This window comes from Euprymna scolopes, chromosome 3 (assembly GCF_053919585.1).
Source record: "Euprymna scolopes isolate OS-2025 chromosome 3, ASM5391958v1, whole genome shotgun sequence".
In the NCBI taxonomy this organism is placed as follows: domain Eukaryota; kingdom Metazoa; phylum Mollusca; class Cephalopoda; order Sepiida; family Sepiolidae; genus Euprymna; species Euprymna scolopes.
In genome coordinates, this window is record NC_136484.1 from 158,745,088 (window position 1) to 158,763,798 (window position 18,711).

At 33.6% G+C, this 18,711-nt stretch overlaps 1 protein-coding gene across 1 annotated transcript in view; it reads left to right on the forward strand.

The window, feature by feature from the left end:
- LOC145260181 (very-long-chain 3-oxoacyl-CoA reductase-B-like) overlaps positions 1–18,005 on the forward strand; it is an 88,597-nt gene extending 70,592 nt beyond the window's left edge. Inside the window, exons 8-11 of the mRNA XM_080118008.1 lie at positions 341–406; positions 13,919–14,068; positions 15,369–15,529; positions 17,758–18,005. Of these exons, the coding sequence (XP_079974134.1) occupies positions 341–406; positions 13,919–14,068; positions 15,369–15,479 (327 nt within the window). The 3' untranslated portion in view covers positions 15,480–15,529; positions 17,758–18,005. The remainder of the gene's footprint in view (positions 1–340; positions 407–13,918; positions 14,069–15,368; positions 15,530–17,757) is intronic.
- Positions 18,006–18,711: the final 706 nt, after the last annotated feature.

The window sequence follows — 18,711 nt, forward strand, 5'->3', positions numbered from 1 at the left end:
GTTTTTTTTTTTTTTTAATGCCCATTTTTGTAAATCCCAAGAATAATGCAATAATTTTGACATTTTGAGGGGATCGGTCAACATTTTCATGGTTTCTCTTATGACTATTGTCTTCATCAACAATTATATTTACTTTTTGTGTTTCCGCCAGTTTCTTTTAGTTCTCAACGTAACTAAACCTTATTTTTATTTAAAAAAGTTACCTCCCTTTGAACTTAAAAATAAATTTCGAATAAAAAGGGAGATAATTTTAAGTTATTTCCCTTGTTTTTCTCAAGTCGTGTAGAAAAAATAATTTTCGAATTTTGGATTAATTTTTTTCTTCATCTGTTTTTTTTAGGCATATGTAAAATATTTCTCTGAAGGATTGTCAGCGGAATATAAACATACTGGCATTGTTGTACAGGTAAAATATTTTTCTGTTTTATAAAACTTTATTTGTGTTATTACAACTATTTTTTATGTTTTTTTTTAATTCTGTTCTAAAAATATCGTTTTTTAAACTTTTTTCTTCATTATTTTGATAATTTTAAAAATATTTCATTTCTAGACAAATTTATTGTTTCAATTGTATGTTAAATGTTATTACTGTAAACAATGGCGGATTTTGCAGATTTGTTACTGATTTTCTAAGGGAGATAATTCGCAGCTTTGTTACTGATTTTCTAAGGGAGATAATTCTTTTGCAAAAATTGTCTCCCTTGATTTTGTTCAACTTGCGAAATAAGATAAATACGATTGCGAAATGAGTCAAAAACAATTAGGCACCGCCAAAACTGGGGGGGGGGGGGCAGGTCAGTACTTTTTGACGGACCGTCTTTTTAAAAATCTACCAAAAATCAGGTAATTATCCGATCAATACGAAATTTTCAGCGATTATTAGGAGAAGAATGAATTTTATAACAGTGTACTTATTTTTCATAAACGATATTTATATATATATATTTTTTTGCTTACAATATATATAAAAAACAACAGATGACGTGACCCCCATCATTAACGTTAATGATGGGGGTCACGTCATCTGTTGTTTTTTACCTGATAATTTTTAAATAAAATAGAATTGCATTGCATGGGTCCGAGCTCTGATGCGGTAAGTGCCTCGGCCTAATATCATAGTCATTGCTTAATATAGTTTTTAGCTGTGACCTAATTCCTTGACCTAGTTTTGTATTTTTCAATCGTCGCTGACGCTGATTCCCTGATGCCTCCTTTGAATTTCTTAAACGATCCCATGTCTGATGGTCGATCTGAAAGAGAATATCGAACATGCGAAATAATATTGAATCATGCCAATGTCATATCAGTTCAAGATGCAGTATTATAAGAACGATTTGAGTTTAGTGTATATATATAGTTTATTTACAATAGTTACATCAGTGTCAGTGCGGTTTAGAAAATATTTACAGAAGTCTATGTGATCATTGATCAGTGTCATTGATAGAATACTTTATCAATCGGAGTCACTGAGCACTTCTTCACATTCTAAAAATAGCTGTGACGTCGGCCCTCGTCCGTTGATTTGTCGTTGGTATATTGCTAATGTGTAGTTTATTATGTTTTTTTTTTTTTTTTTGGTGTGACGAAGTCGTCCTCCTCCGGTTCCTCTGTTTCTGAGTCGCTGAGCACTATTACTCCGGAGATGGGAGAGTCCTCTATGGCTGTGTCCTGAGACATGGTTGGTGCTGCGGGGCTGGGTTGGTTTGTTGCTGTAGGACATCTGTGTGCCTTGCAACCGTGGGTTTTACAGTACTGCGTCGGCTGGTTTTCGTCAATTTCGCATGCCTCAGTCATCCAGTCTTCGACGTCGGAATCGTCCGAGATGCGCAGGTTTTGTACCTCCTCTCCTCCCATGAGTTCTTTGAACAGTTGTCTTCGCGCCTTCATGTAACCCGCCTGTTTGTCCGGTGAGAGGCCCTCTACTGCCTGGACAGTGAAGTTTGTCGATGCGGCTGGTTCGTCGATATCCTCCTCCTCCTGGAATTGGTACGTCTGGTTCGTATAGTCCATCACGTACTGTCTCCAGACGGTCAGCCACATTGTCGGATTGAGTTCTCGGACTCCCCATCCCTTTAGGGCACGCATGGGCCTCTTGGTCTCGTAGAGGAACATTCGGTTGTGGTCCCATATGTGTGTGCCGTGATTATGAAGCATTCCTTTTGCTGATTGGCCGTGGAAATGTCTATTGGGCGGTACAATGGTGTGGTATTCGTAACTGAAGTCCGCCGATGTTGCTGATAGTGCTTGTTTGTGGGTGGTGACTGGGACCTTCTGCGGGTGGATAAGTGCGTCACAGACTATTTCAATTTCTAGCATGTAAGTTATTTCGAAGTTGAAATATAAAATACCGGCGGTGCTGTTCGGGCGCAGTATCGGCGGAACATGTATTAGTACCATTTCTGGTGAGTCCTCGTTTGTGTAGAGCACCTTGTTAATCACTGTTCTGTCAGACATTGTTGTGCAACCGCTTGTTTGTATGTAAGTTGTCGCCCCGATGTCCACTTTTCCACTGTCCTTCTTGCCGGCGTCGCTCGTGTTTGTTTTTCTCCCTCTTTGGTGATCGAAGTTTAAGTCCGACACCTCTGTTTGTACTAGGTCCTCCTGCACTTCCTTACGTTGACGTTTTCGTGCACCCTGGCGGACGTTGTCCTCAGCTTTTCTCAGTATGGTACCGTAGGCCGGCGCGGTCGCTACCGATAAACCGCAGTCCCAGGCCGTTTTGACCCCCGAATTTAACAGGTTAGTCATTAGTACCGGGTTTGATATCATACCTGCCTGTATTGTGTAGTTGCCCTGCATTGTAGTGTTGGTTAGTGGTCGTCTTAGTAAACTGTGGTTTCGCCATACGTGTGTGAATGAGTCACCCTGTCGTAAGTTTTTTACGTTTGGCATTTCTCGCCAGTCGTGCAGGTCGATCATTTTCACCTGTGTTTTGTTTACTGAGTCCGAGAAGTTTCCAGTGTTTGGGATCGCATTGATTAGTTCGAACGGTGCCATGTAATTATATGTGTAGGTTGGTAACTCTGCGTCTGCCCCTACCATGGGTTGGATTTCTGAGAAACCTTTGTTTGGGATTTTAGATATTCCTTCCAAGTTTCCGTAACCGATATATGAACCGTTGTCGATGTAGATGTCGAAGTAGGGTTCTGGGTTTGGTACGAAGACTTCCTCGTTGTTTTTTGTCAGCCATTCACCGCATGTTATTTTCGATATTTTAAATCCTTGGCTGACGATCCTGTACGCTGTCGCGTTTGACATTATCGCTTCCCATTTCGGCGGAGTTACCCAGGTAGTTAGGAAGTAGGGTACTATGTAGTCTTTAGATACCGGCTGTGACCATGAAAACCGGGCTGCTCCGTGTATGCCTTCCTTTGGGTCAGTGTCGTAGATCTGGAATATAGCTGCGCAATCATTCATGTTTGTCGTTTTGACCTGATTTTTGAAGCTCCTCTGTAAAACTACTCGTCTTACGTTGTTGTTAGTAATGGTTGGTAGCTCTCCTCCCTCCTCGTTTCCTCCCTACGCTCCGCTGCCGTTGTCGTTCGCGACAGTGCTCGCCTCCGAATCGACTTCCATACCTGCTTCGCAGCTAGCAGTGTAAGTAGGATCAAGTTTAATTCGTTTAGGTGGGGGATCGAAGTAGTCGTCCAGTCCCAGGTAATGCTTTGCTCTGAGTGCCCCTCGCGATAAAGCTCCCAACAGACCTGTTCCAGCAGAGTCCTTGTAGAATTGGTCATCTGCTTCTTTGGTCTTACCTTTTCCGTAGTTGAAATCGTGTCTTTTTGCTGCCCAGTCTAAGCGATTTAGGGGAGGCAGGAATTTTTTGTAATCGAGGTCAGTACCAGGCCCTAGGAACCTGTGGTATGGTACCGTCCACTCCGCCCTCTTCGCTTTCTTCTGGTGCCTTACCGGTGGCATTGTGGTTATATACGTTGTAATTGCGTCATTTCTATTTATAGATTACAATTATTGCGTCATTATGACGTCATCATTAGTGAAAATATTATATTAGTCGCAGCAATGAAGTAGTGGCACTACCCAAATTATTTAGCAGTCACAGGTCTGACGTGCAAACCTCTCGTAATTTCATCAGTCACGGATTATTGTATCGTATTCATCAGTGACTGAAGTCCTGTTTTGAAGTGGGAACAAATATGCTTAAAATAATCATCTGAAACTGAAATCAACATATTGTGTTGTTGTAAGGGACAGAATTATAGATTAAAAAAAAACAAAAAAAAAAAATTGTTTGCATACCTTATTTTGACGTCTGAATACCAGAACTTCGATTGTGTTTAATTATCCCGCTTTTGAGTTTTGAAGTGTGAAATTCGGTGAATATGTTAAGTAAAATAATTAATTTAAGTTAAGCAAAACAAAAAAAAAATTTTTTTAATATTTATACGAAAAAAGCTATTTTAAAATTTTTGATGAATAAATTAACAATTTTTTTTTAGCGAGCCGAATAATGCATGACCATTATTAAACAGGGCATGCTTTGAATAATCGATACCAAAAAAAAAATTCGATAAATATTGTGCCCTTTGTGTTAAAAATAGCATCATTTTTTTCGATCCCGTTTGAAAACGTTTGCCGCCTTTCGACTACGGTGGACCAAACGCGCTGAAATAATTTTTTTTTATTCTGCTTTAAATTGCCCCCCCCCCCCCCATTTTGGGGAGCCTGGCCCCATACACATTAAAAACCAAACGCATACAAATGGTCACCCATCTGGTACTGGCTAGCCTCAGCTTAATAATACATTGAAATTTTCGTCACTGAAAAATAAGTTTTTTTTGGCCTGTTTGGTCTTCCATAGTTTGCTTTTTATCAAACGAAAACGTAAACAGAGTCGATCTGAACTCTACGTCAACGCGAAATATCTGGTTACCTATATGAATAAGTGGAATTATTTGAAATTCAGGTACTTATATTATAATATTTTTGCATATTCTCTTAGAAAATCATCCTAAATCTTAGTTAGACAATAAATAAATTAATTAATTATTTCAAAAACCCTTTTTTTTAAATATTTAAGTACGTTTTTTGTGCAAGACAAAAAATGTCAATTGTTAACTTTTTGGGAAAATTTAACATTTAAAATTGAATTAAAAATAGTAGAAAAAGTTTTACATTATTCTGTTTTCTATATGATAAAATTCAGGGTTTTATCTTTCTGGAAAAAAAAAGTTACTCAGAAATAATGGATTTTAATAAATGTAATTTCGTTTTAAAAAACAACAACAACTTGATTTTGCGGCCATTTTTGGCGGTGCCTAAAAACAATTTATTCTGGTTTATGTACTCGTAATATATTTTTATTAAAAGCAATTTCATATTTAATAGAAAATATAAACATTTGAAGTTATGTTAATATTAGCCATAAGTAAGTTTCAACTGTCAGCCATATGTAAGCAGAGCCATGCTAAAACTATATCAGTTATTTTACTTTTAATACAAAACCGTAAAAACCTTGCTAGTGTGTATGGAATATATTTTAAAAATAAATATTAATTCAACTAAAATCAACTTGAAGAGATTTTTTCAGGTCTAAAAACTTTTTCTTTATCTATTTCCTTCCTCATGGCATGGTATCACTAGAAAAGTTATGTGTGGTCTTTCATTGATGATTATCTATTTTTTTGTTTTTTGTTTTTAACTCAGAAGGGTCGTGATGGCATAATGTAAGCATAGTGTTATTTGCATTTGGTTTTACACATGCCAGCTCAAGTTCCTGATTAAAGCATTAAAAAAAATCACACTTCTAAACCTTATAAATTCAAATAACGTATTGCTTTTATCAAGGAATGATTTCTCATATACACAGGCGGCAAAAAGAAAATCTGCACTTGTATTTTTTCAAAACTTGTAAATTTAAGCTAAATTTAATGTAACTGTTTAAACAACCAATACCTCATTTGATTGGCCTTTTATTCTTCTATAGTTTTATCTGTTCATATTTGACTTTTAATTGAAATATTCTAGTGTTCATAGCAATTTAAAAAAATAACTTCAAATTGAGGAGGCAAAAAGAAAGTCCGCAGAATGGAAAATTGTTATTTAAATGTAATTTTAGGACATTAATGCAACAGGAACACAATGAACTAGTTAATATTTAGTAGCATAGCCCTTCTGCAATTTGACAGCCTGCAATCTTTTTGGGAATTCCTTGAATTAGACTGCAGCAATACTCCGGGGAAAGGGCATCCAACTTTAATTTTTGTCTAAAGTTCTTCCAAATTTGAAATTTTATCATTGCGTATCTGTTGCTTGATTTATTGCCATACATTTTCGATACGATTGAGGTCTATAGATTGTGCAGGCCAATCCAAACACGGAATATCATGCTCTTCCAGGAACCTCTTGACATTTCTAGCTGTGTGAATGAGAGCATTATCCTGCATGAAGATGGGATTATCATCCAAATTCCGACCAAAGTAGGGTAGAAAATGCTCAGTCAACATTTTAATGTACTTGGTTGAATTAATTCGACCTTGCAAGCAAACTATAGGCCCTGAACCATTGGTACTAATAATGCCCCACACCAAAACTGAACCTCCACCACCTTGCAGCGTTGAAACTGAGCACCTAGGATTAAATTCTTTGTCTTTCCTATCATCACTGCTTAGCCTATTAAACTTGCTTTCATTGCTAAAAAGTAATTTTGACCATTATGAAGAGTCATGATCTTCATTGCATCTGACAAAGTTCAGAGGGCGCTTTCTGTTCTTTACAGAAATCATTGGCTTGCGTCTTGTGACATATCCTCACAAATTAAATTTCTTTAATCTGTTCTTGACAGTAGAAAGAGAGCACTTTTTAACAAGATTGCAGTGTTGTTGGATTTGGGGAGCCGTTTCAAATTTGTTTCTTAGGCTGCGGATCTTGATAGCATTGTCTTTCCTGTTAGAAGTTAGTCTAGTACGACTAAATTTAGGGGCATCACAAACACTGCTGGTGTTTTGGTGCTTTTGCACAGTCTTTTGTACCGTTTTCTCATCACATTTCAATCTGCTTTGGATAAACCAGAAAGGTGGAGATTAATGAGCTCCTGACGATCACTAAGAGAAATTCGTGGCATATGGACTAATGTTATGTTGTATAACCTGGAACAACAACAATGACGATTAGAGATGCTTTGTTGCTTGTTAGTGGATATTTTAAACTGATTTAGAGGTGATAATTTAAGCTGGTGTTAAGCAAATTTGTTGCTGCTGACATTTTTTCCTCCTCAATTTGAGGTTATTTTTTTAAATTGACATGAACTACAATATTTGAATTCAAAGTCAAATATGAACAGGTAAAATTATAGAGGAATAAAAGGCGAATCAAATGAGGTATAGTTTGTTTGAACAGTTACATTAAATTTAGCTTAAATTTGCAGTTTTTGAATTTTTGAAAAAATTATAAGTTCAGATTTTCTTTTTGACGGCACTGTGTGTGTGTGTGTGTGTGTGTGTGTGTGTGTGTGTATATATATAAAGCCTACAGAAATTACAATTATAACTAAGTCTTGTTAATTAATAGAAACAGTGATTTTGTTAGGTGAAATGCATTGATATGCTTATTTTACTGAACAAAACAGAATTCGAAAAGAGGAAGGTCAAAGAAATCGATAACAATGGATGTCTGCTGTTTTATGGTGCCGAAACATGGAGAATCTGCAGTGACCATTACTGCTTTTGTTGCATCCTAAGAATATGCCACTTCAAGCTCGTCTCCAATGCCAGTAAATATGCCCATTGCTGAAAGAACAAGGCCGATAGCAATTAGTTGCGTGCTCTCGTGTAATGAATGAATGCGTGAATGTAGGATTGACATGAAATTCTTAAAGATAAACTAAAATGACCGAAAAATGGGCTGAAATGACTTAAATAAATAAAAAGTAAATGACTTAGAATGAATTTAATGAACTTAAGGATGAATTGAATGACCTTAAGAATGACTTGAATGCTTAAAAAAATAACTGGAATCCTTCAAAAACAACTTGAATGATCTGGAGAATGACTTGAATGGCTTTGAGACTGACTGGTTGTAAAGTGGGTAATCATTTTACATTAAATTAATACAGAAAAGTGATCCCCCACTTTATATCACAAAGTTACAAACATGAGTACAGCATGTAGTAAGAACAGATGCTACACATTGAGATATTAAATTTTTTATTCACAGGAAAAAAATACAATTGGGAAAATGAACAAAAAACTTAGGCACAAGGCCAACTCAAAAAGAAGGGGGGCGGTTGATCCATCTCGTCTCTGTTGTGAATTTTAAATGATTTTTCTCTCGGCCAGCCTCTTTTATCATGGTGACCCCTTTAAATTTGTATTTATGTGTGTGTGGTGGGAGGGGGGGGTTGTCTACTTAAGCCCAATTTTAAAACATTTTTTATTTATATAAAAAAAAACAATCTTAATAAAATTTCATTTGTGTCGACTTGGCCAAAAGGGGCAAGAAAAGCTTAAAAAGCTAAGAACAGCATCTATTAACAACAGACCTTTGATCTTAACCAAAAAGGCCAAGCACAAAAGTGTTACGGACAGACCGACCAACAGAGTGACTTATAGAGTCGCTTGCACGCGACTAAAAACATCAACTTTTCAGACATCTTCCTGAACTTGGTGATGCTCTACGTCATTCTGCTGAAGAGTTTTAAATTTAATCCATGGTGCCAAACGCACCTCAAAACTGATTAAAGCAGGGGAAATCAAAATCATGGAATCTGACTTTCAGGCAATTTGTAACCTTATATCTACAGTCAATGTGTGAAATCATGAGTTGCTGGATATCACTAGATTAGATGTTGAAAATTCTGCCATGAGTATCTAGTGCTATTAGATCAGACTGAAGATATTAGCTTCCTTGCCTAATATGTAACAATGTTATTGTTTCTTTCCTTTCTTTTTATAAAACTCAATCATGTTCTGTAAAGTCAAAAACAAAAGCAATTTTACCTTACAAAACAACTAAACACAATGAATATTTATTTGAATATATAAAGAACTAGAAGCATAAAACTTTTTCCAAATTACTGAATTCAGCATTAAATAACACGAAAAGAGTTGATATGCCATAAATCAAAACAATCAAACTGCCATGAGTAACACTCATATACTGTCATAGAAAGAGTTGGTTCCTGCTGTCTTTGGGGAGAGCGAACACATTAACAAATTGACATGAGTGTATAAAAGCTGATATTTCATAGCTATCTCCTTTTCATGCATATTATTTCCATGGAGTATAATGAGTTAATTGCAGCATTGTGTATTAAAAGATTAGAGTTAGCCATGCATTTTAGCAGTGACAAATAATGCAGCATCTACTCTCCTTTTGCTGGCAGTTTTTAAACTGAAAATCCATTTTGATTAACTTCAATTTATCGATTTTTATTGTTAATTGTTTAAACAATATTTTTTTAAAATTTCCTTTCAAATTATTTTCAATTCTAAATCTAACATTAATTCTAGCTCCAGTTGATTAAAAAATAAATTAGGCGGTTAGTAATATATTGAAAACTAATGTAAATTTCTCATTTTAATCAAATCTGTTATACAATATTTTGACCACTAATTTTATACAATTTTGAGTGTTACTGTTAGTGTGTGTGTATGCATATAGATATATATATAAACTCTGTGTATCGCTTTATTGCAGGTTAATATTTATTTAATTTTGAAATTGCTATGAAATGCAGAGGTGAAATTTGGTACACTGGAAGGGCATAACAAGGTGCCTTATTTCTCTGATTTTTGTGGAATTTGAACAAATATTTTGGAAGTTATGCTATTTTTCTATTTTCTCGTTATTTTAAGCATGTATCACTTTATTGCAAGTGTCTAAAAATGTATATTTTCAGTAATAAAACAATGTTCTAACTTCATATTTCCATTTATATGAAATAAAGAACATATCCAGTAACAATATTAACCAAAAACAAGAATGAATTTAAAATTAAAACGGTAAGTTGAACTTTACAATCAAAATTTATTGTTCGACTGAATACTCCAAGAAACAATTTACAAAGTCCTTATTCCGCAGAGTTTCAAAGAATGCTATTCTTATTCTTCTCATCAGAGGACATAAAGAAATCAGCAAATTATATTTGTAGCAATGTTAGAATTTGCTAGTTAAGGCATTAAGTGAAACCGAAATTTATTGTAGTTATAAATTGCCAAATAAAAAAAAAGAAAAAATATTGGATATGTAAAAAACTAATATAAAAACAAACCGCGCATAATATTTCAGCTTGAATGAAACTCCTCTTTAGTTGATCCAAAATGCAAAATAGTTCTTTAGATGGAATGTATTCCAAAATAAGTCCAGCGTGACGATGCCTATAATCCGATTGGAAAGTTTTTCAAAACAGCTGAAAGAATGAAAAATAAATATATATAATGTAATTATCGATGGACACATGGTTCATCGTTTATGACATCAGCATGGCCGAGCCTAGCAAAATTCAAAACCAGGATCCCAGAGTATGAAGCCTGAAGTTCCACCACTGAGCTTACTTGTGCTAGTGTTGGAATGTACCAAGTTTTTTTTAAGATGTCTTTTATTTATTTTTGTTTGCGATACTTTTGAATGAATTGAATAATTTATATGAAAAGATATAAAAGAGTATTTTAACTTGATGCTAGCTAAAAATAATTTCCCCTTTTAGTTTTTTAAGTCTTGATAATGCCAACTATGCTAAGGGAACTCCAATGTAATACCTGCAAACAAGTAATCTGATATTTGGCACACAATGTGTCCCTTAAACTCCATCGTTTACCTTTTGGAGAAAGGGTTTTTGCCCTCAGATCATATGATTCACACACAGGGGTCATATGACATTTTCTGAATATAACAAACAACACTAGTCTCTTTTTTAGCCATCTTTATTTATCTTGCACATGTTTGATGTCTATTTACAGCAAAAAATACTGATGCTTAGGAAATATAGTGTGAATTTAAATGGTGGTTCTTGGACAAGTGTCCATATATCACCTAGCATCTGGTAATGAGTTGACTGGTCAGAAGCAATCCTCTGCTTCGACTTGTCAAAAATAGGAGAGACTTCTTATACTGTGTGATGTCACAGTTACACTTAAACCTATCAAGTCTCAGTATCCTTTTGTTTCCACCTCATATTAAACTATAATAGAAGAAAAAAGAAAATGTTGCATATTTAATTGCACTGGCCATATTTTGTTTTTACTTTTAAACTAAAGATCAATAAGAAAATTATATTAACTGGGCGATGAAAAATGACTTCTTTAAGTTTCTGGTTAAAGTAATTTTATTTTATGAAAAAAATAATTTTTTTAGCGATTAATGAGAACTTTTCAACTTAAAAAAATAGCTGAGCAAATATTTCAAAAGTTAGAAGTATTTGTAATTATCTCCCTTGTTCTGTAAAATGACATTGAGAGATTGGCAATCATTATTAATTAAATTTTTTTTTTTTTTAATAAAATTACTTGACGAATTAACATGATTTTTTTTATGTATGATATTCTTTTCCATTATGTGTACATACATAAATATTTTTCTTCACTTTGGTTTTAGTATTTTTGTTTTCCATTGGGAATGGGGTATTGACTTGCATTGGCAGAAACTAGGCCATTTTGGTGGCCTTTGACTTGTCATGCTGAGGTATACATCCTGAGCAATCCTAGGAGGTTCACTTTCCTAAGCCTTACTTCCCTCTTTAGAGTGAAGTAAATTTATTGCTAATTCCCTGCAGGACTCTGACAAGAAAAGCTGACTGGACTGCCTAGGCAAGTTTTAGGTTTAGAGGAAGATGAGGAGAATCGCCAGTGCCCTTTAGGGTACTGCCGATTCTCCTCATCTTCCAGTGTTGTCGCATTTTACTGTTGTGGGGGTGGGATAAATACCATCATTGGTGGCAGTACTTTAATGTGGTTACTAGTGCCAAAACCTTTTGAGATTGTAAGTACGTAGTTGAGGAGTGAAAATCCACTACTAGTGTAATCATTTTTTTTAGTTTGGCTTTGATAATTTTAGTTTTTGTGATTTTTGAAAAAACTTGTGCGACACTATTTTTCGGACATGACAAAAAATCCTATTTTATTAAGAGCTATGTTCATGTATATGTTGCTGTATGCAAATTTTCAGCTTGTACACTTAGCTGTCATCATTAGAATCAATTACGTTCTATTTTACTGGCAAAACAAGTTTAATGAGGTAAAATGCATTCAAAAGAAGTTGTTTGTTTGGCATGAAAGAAGCGGGAAGATGGCCTCAGCATCAGAAGGATCACCATGAATTTGAAGGTGTCGAAATCAACGGTCAAATACATGCTGAAGACGAGCTTCGAGTGGAAAAAGAAGAGAGGATGGAAAAGATCAATTAACAAGAGGAATGAAAGGACAATGAAGAGGACTGTGACACGGCTTTTGACATCTGGAAAAAAAGTTACAGCAAGAAAAGTGAAGGAGAAATGTGAATTGTATGTAAATGTCCGAACAGGACAAAGAACGCTACAGAGGATTGGTTTGAAGTATGCACAGACTAAGAAAAATATTACACTAACAAAGAAACACAAAGGAGCAAGACTGGAGAGTGCTAAAAGGTTAACAAAGCATGTTGACTTTAAGAAGATTATATTTATTGATGAGAAGCGTTTCAAGTTTGATGGGCCTGATGGATGGTGTACTTGGTTGAGAAGGGGTGAGCCTGTTGTACTGAACAAACGACAGATGGGAGGAGGAGGAGTTATGGTTTGGGGTATGATCTTTGCTAATGGAAATATATGGTTAGGGTGGCTGAAAGGATGACAGGACTGCGAAGACTACAAACAGTTGCTGGACAAGAAAGCCCTACCAAAGATAAGAGAGATGAGGAATGATTTCGTTCTACAGCAAGACAATTGCAGCATCCATGTGTCAAAACTCGTGAAAGAATAGATGGCTAAAGTAAATATGACTACTTTGGAATGACCTGCAAAAAACCCAGACCTTAATTTAATGGAAAATGTTTGGGAAATGCTTGCGCAACTTGTCTATGATGGACCTGAAATAACAAGAGGCTCAACCATAGGAACTAAAAAACAACTAATAGAAATACGTAGAGATGTTATTGTGCATATGTTTGATCATTATGAAGAGAGATTGATAAAAGTTATTGAGAAGAAAGGTGATATTACAGACTATTAAGTTTTTCAACAATGTCCGAAAAATAATGTTGCGTGTGGTTTATAAAAAATGATGAAAATTAAATATTTTTTCTTACCTAATCGAGTTTCTTCCATTTTTATTACAGGTATTGTCTTTATATGTTTATGCTATTCTATTGAAGGAATTTCTCCACTCTATGGTACTCGGAAAGTCGAATACTAAAGTGTCCGAAAAATATTGTCGGGCCCTTATACTTGCTGCTTGTGTTCAATTCATATAACAATCTTTGCTCTCTAATTTGATTCGATCTGTCAACAAATTTAGAAATGTTTCACTTGTAAAATTCTTTAAGTTTTGATGTGAAATATAAATCCAACTCATGTTCCATTTTCTTGTGATGTTAATCTAAGGCTGCTTGAATGGTTTTGTAATCCTCAAAATTAATGGATAATCTGAGGGATTTAGGTCAGGAGAATATGCAGGATGGGACAAGATTTTCCAACCAAATTTTCATAGATCTTTGCTCAGTAGTGCTGTGTGAAGTAGAGTATTTGAAGATGGAACCCTTTCTGTTGACTGAAGAAATTTGTTTTCAGGTCAACATGGGAGAGAATAATGCAACAAAAATATATGAACGATGCTTTAATAATCTGAAAGAAAAAAGTTATAAATTAATCATACGTTTAAGTAATAATTTGTATAAATTAAATTACAATGGTTTAAAACAACACATTAGAAATTGAGTGGAAACTTTGACAATTTTTTTTTGTTTGAACTTTTTTTGTTCCTTGTTGCAGTGTTTGATGCCGTTTTATGTGACAACAAAGATGAGCAAGCTGCGCAAGTCTTCTGTAATGGTTCCCACTCCAACAGCATATGTAGAAAGTTCTTTAGCAAATCTCGGCATATCAACTTGCAGCCATGGTTATTGGTCTCATAATTTATTGGTAAGTCTTTTGTAAACACTGACATTTTTGGGTTCATTTCATCTGTCCTCTAAAACTTCTTCAATACCTTTTAGGAATCACAGTCAGCCAAGGGAACGTTAAAAGCAATGAGGAAAGACACTCCAACATCTAATATATTTGGCCAAAGACAAGTGCTTCAATAGCCTAAAAAAAGTTTTAACTCTTCATTTACTCTGAAACTGTCCAACTTTCTTCCGATTAAATTCTTAGGTTATAAAATATTACATAGACCTAATATATATAAGTGCATCTAGTTTCTGTAACTTTTCTGATTGCTGACTGAATAAGCCATAAATAAGCGGAATTAAAATGGTCTGAAACTACTGTACACTTCCAGCTGCGAGAACAAAGAACCCATGTCTGTATAACGGATCAACAACAGTGACGAAAAAAAAAATTGATGACGAGATATTTTAGCTTTAATTCTTACTACTCTCCCATTCTTATCTTGGTTTTTATCTATATAAATAAAACAGATGGTTGTGTGGGTGTGGGTGAAAATATTCAACTGATAAACTCTTAAACTACTGATCACATAACACTGAAATTAACAGGAAATAATAATCATACACCAAGGATGGTTTATAATGAGTAAAATCTTTGGATAGATGAACAATGCATATAGAAATATGTCGGCAAGTTAAAATGCAAAATGTTCATTTCAACTTGCCGACATATTTCTATTACTTTTGTGCATGCGCAAATTCATAACTTGAAGTGATTTAATTCTAAATCTTTGCTATCTGTTTGGCAATAGTTGAAATGGTTGGGAACGTTATGTTTTGATTTTGATTCTAGCTGATGGCATCCAAATCATTTTTTTTTTTTTTTAACTTTTGAAATTAGTACTATATATTAAGTACAATATAATATTCAATAGAAAATTGGCTTTGTTAGAATAAGTACAAAATCTGCATGAATTAATATATTTAATCCTACTTTACAATCATGTAAAGCTAGTTGAAAAATAAATAAATGATAGAATTTTGTATGTCAAATAAATTCAGTCTGCAGTTGCTTGTATATCCCCGTCAAAGAAGATGACAAGGCTTTTGCAAGGAAGTGTCAGTGTCCTCCTCTTACATACAGTACCTTATATTCCCAAATGGTCAGCCCTTTGATATTGACTCAATGTTGCTTAACTTGCAAAGCACTGAATTGCTATTTTGATTTTTTTTTTTCTGTACAACTTTGTCTTAATACCCCACCCCCTCCACCTGAATGTTATGTCATTCTTTTGATTGTGATTTTCTAATCAAAACATCTGAATTTCTTTCAGGGTGCGATCATGAGAATGTTGCCTAAGTTCCTTGTGACTTGGTATGTGAAGAATCAACACCTCGCAATCCGATCGAGGGCCTTAGCGAGACAACGAGCGAAGAAAGAGTAGATGCATCAGTGATACCAGCACAAATTGGCTGCTCAGTAAAACAAAATTTTGTGAGTGGCTTTTTCATTTATATATTGTTTCTTTATTCATATCTCTATTTTCACTTTTATGGAAATCGCTTCAGACATGATATGAAGCCATTTGATGTAAGGAGCTTAAAAAAAAAAAACGAAATTAAAAAAAAAATTAAAAAAACTCATTTCATGGTCAAAAACTTGCCAACTTGAAGTATTACATGGATAGATTTTGACCTAGAAAATAACAATTCTTTCCCCTTTGTCAGAAACATCACTCATGAAATGTGACAACTAAAAGAAAAAAATTAAGGAAATAAGAGTTACAAGGCTGATAAAAGTAAACTGAAGGTCCATATTCTATCTTTATTTTATTACAATGAAGTAAATCACCTTACAAGAAATTGTCAATTAATTAAAAACTATATATATATATAGAGAGAGAGAGAGAGAGAGAGATATGCACGCGCATGCACACACATTTATTGAATCAATAAAAGTGAAGCTGCATAGTTGGTTCCACCATTATGTTTTAAGTTGCTTCAATTTGGAAGTGAAGTTAATAGAAATAATGTTAAACTGCATCCATTTCCTTTGTATTAACACTTTAACTAATACTTTTACTGAAATAAAAAAAAAAAATTAAAAATAAAGATGTAAAAAAAAAAGTTTTCTTTGTAAATTTCCTTTTTGACAAATAATTTTTGCATCATTTTTTGGCAAACATTTTCTGTGCAAATTTTTTTTTTTGACAAATACTTTTTGCATGCTTATTTTAAGGCGCGCATAAATTACAATTGGTTTTTATTTTATTTTTTTCTTGTGCACATTAGTTTTCTTTCATATTTATCAAAAATGTCCTATTTTTTTTTTTTGCATTGTTTTAATTAACATAAAAAAAACAACTCTCTTTTTAAACGGGTACATATTGCATGTATGTTTATTTATATGTATGTTTTTTTTTGTTTTTTTTAACAAAACTGCATAATCAAATTTTAAAAATGGTTTCTTTTTCACATATCCATCCCTTTTTAAGGTAAAAATACATTCCATTTTTCTTCTATTTCTCTTCTCTGTACACACATATATCTGTTTGACATTCGAACACAATTAAAAATGGCGTCTTTTTACACGCTAAAATTTTAAGACCCCCATGGTATTGTTTCATGTGTAATATTATTGATTATAGTTAGTTTTTTTTTTATTCATTAAAATTTAAGTGGTGATGCCTAACACATAAATAATATATTCTGAAACCAATTAAAATTTTTTTTAAATACTTGAGGCTATTTTTATTAAAATCTAGCTACTTATAATTAAATATGTTTAATGTAATACAATTCATTCTATGATACTATATCTAGTGTCCCAAAATTTAAATTAACATTTTTTTATTTTGATATTTGATTGACTCTTCTCTCCAGCTCTTTTGTTTTTTAATACCTGTTGGTAATTTAACGAGGAATCGAAAATGTTAATGATACTTATGGAATATTTTTATTTTGATGCGCAAATAAATCATCAGAAAATTTGATAAATAAAAAAGAATCACGCAGATTAATTATTTCTGTTATATTTAACTATATTTGCTTAAATAAAGAATGTTGTCTGAATACACATTCTCTCTCTCTCTCTCTCTATATATATATATATATATATATATATATATATATATATATATATATATATATATATATTGCCCAGATGAGATATCATCACATGTATCAGTATAGTGAGGATTATAGTCATTTCTAATATGCTTTGTCTAAATGCATTTTATTTAAAATAGATTTAAGATCTACTTCTAACGTTCATTATCTTGATACTGAAATCAAATAAAAATAGTGACCCATAAGATTTAAACTAATCCTCATTTGAATGTAGGAATTTCTAAAACGCAATTATGTGTTGTATATTCTATAAAGATTTTTGGTAAGTTATAAAATCCTTACCGTCACATGACGTCATTGGGAGGTAATTTGCGTGTATGCACAAAACATGCCCGTAACAGGGAACATAACTTGATACATAAAGTGATATAATTAAATTTAATGTTTTTAAAGTAATAAAAATTATTTTTTAACAGTCAAAAATATGGGGGGGGACAGTTGTGAGAGTGAATGATTTTTTTGAAGATATGAGAGTTCATTATCTTAAAAATGTCTTTATTTCATATTTTAATTTTTTGCTTTTGTTTAAAAATATACTTTTGTTTTTAATGAAAAGTGCAGATGATTTACTTATTGCATCCAAATTTTTTGCAGGTCCATTTATTGTGCCAATGACTGCTCAGCGAACACTTTTCAAGCGGATTGCATTCCAGTTGATGTTCACTTTCATTGATTTGCTATCATAAAACAAAGATCAAAATAAAAAACAGATTTTGTTTTTAATAAGCTTAAAATTAAAAAAAAATATTTTCTAATTCCAGAATTTAATATTTTTTATCATAATTTTTTTAATCACATTTTGAAATTATTGCCTTTACACTGAATAAAAAAAAAACACTTGAGATATTTTTGTTCTTTATTCATTGATTACTTTAATTTGAATGTGTGCAATTTAAAAGAAAAAAAAATTTTGAAACAAACAAAACTTCTGTTTAAAAAAAAATGGATTCTCTAACATGATAGAAACACATGTCTTATAATACATTGCTTTTAGTTATAAATTAAGAGTGCTTAATTTTTTTTTTTATTACATTTTCACCCCAAACAAGGCACATTGCCACTTTGATGTAGGGGGCTACTATTAGGGACACAGGCAGCAAGATGTTGGTTCACGTTACACTTGAACTTCTGCATGTCAATACAGTTGGGGAAGCAGGAATCTGGAAGGGAATTCCAAAGTCTAGCGGATCTGGGGAAGAAACTACATCTATGGATCTCAACTGTGAAGGGGTGGGATTTTACTGCTTGTCAGGGGTATTTACGTAGAAGGGGTACAAGTGCTTGCAGCTCGTCGGAACATTCACTGTTAAAGTACTTGTAGAACAGGCGGATAGATGCTACATTACATCGATTTTGACCTGAATTGAGATTGTCGGACTGACTTCCTCATCTTGGTTGTTATTGTCACAACGTTTTGGCTGTTTTGCCCTCCGGCCTTCATCAGGTGTTTTGTATCGAACTGGGGAACCGTTTGTTAGGAGTCTCGAACCCAACTCGTTATTATTATTACGGGGGTACCGTGTTCGGACTCCAGCTAGGCTCTAGTTG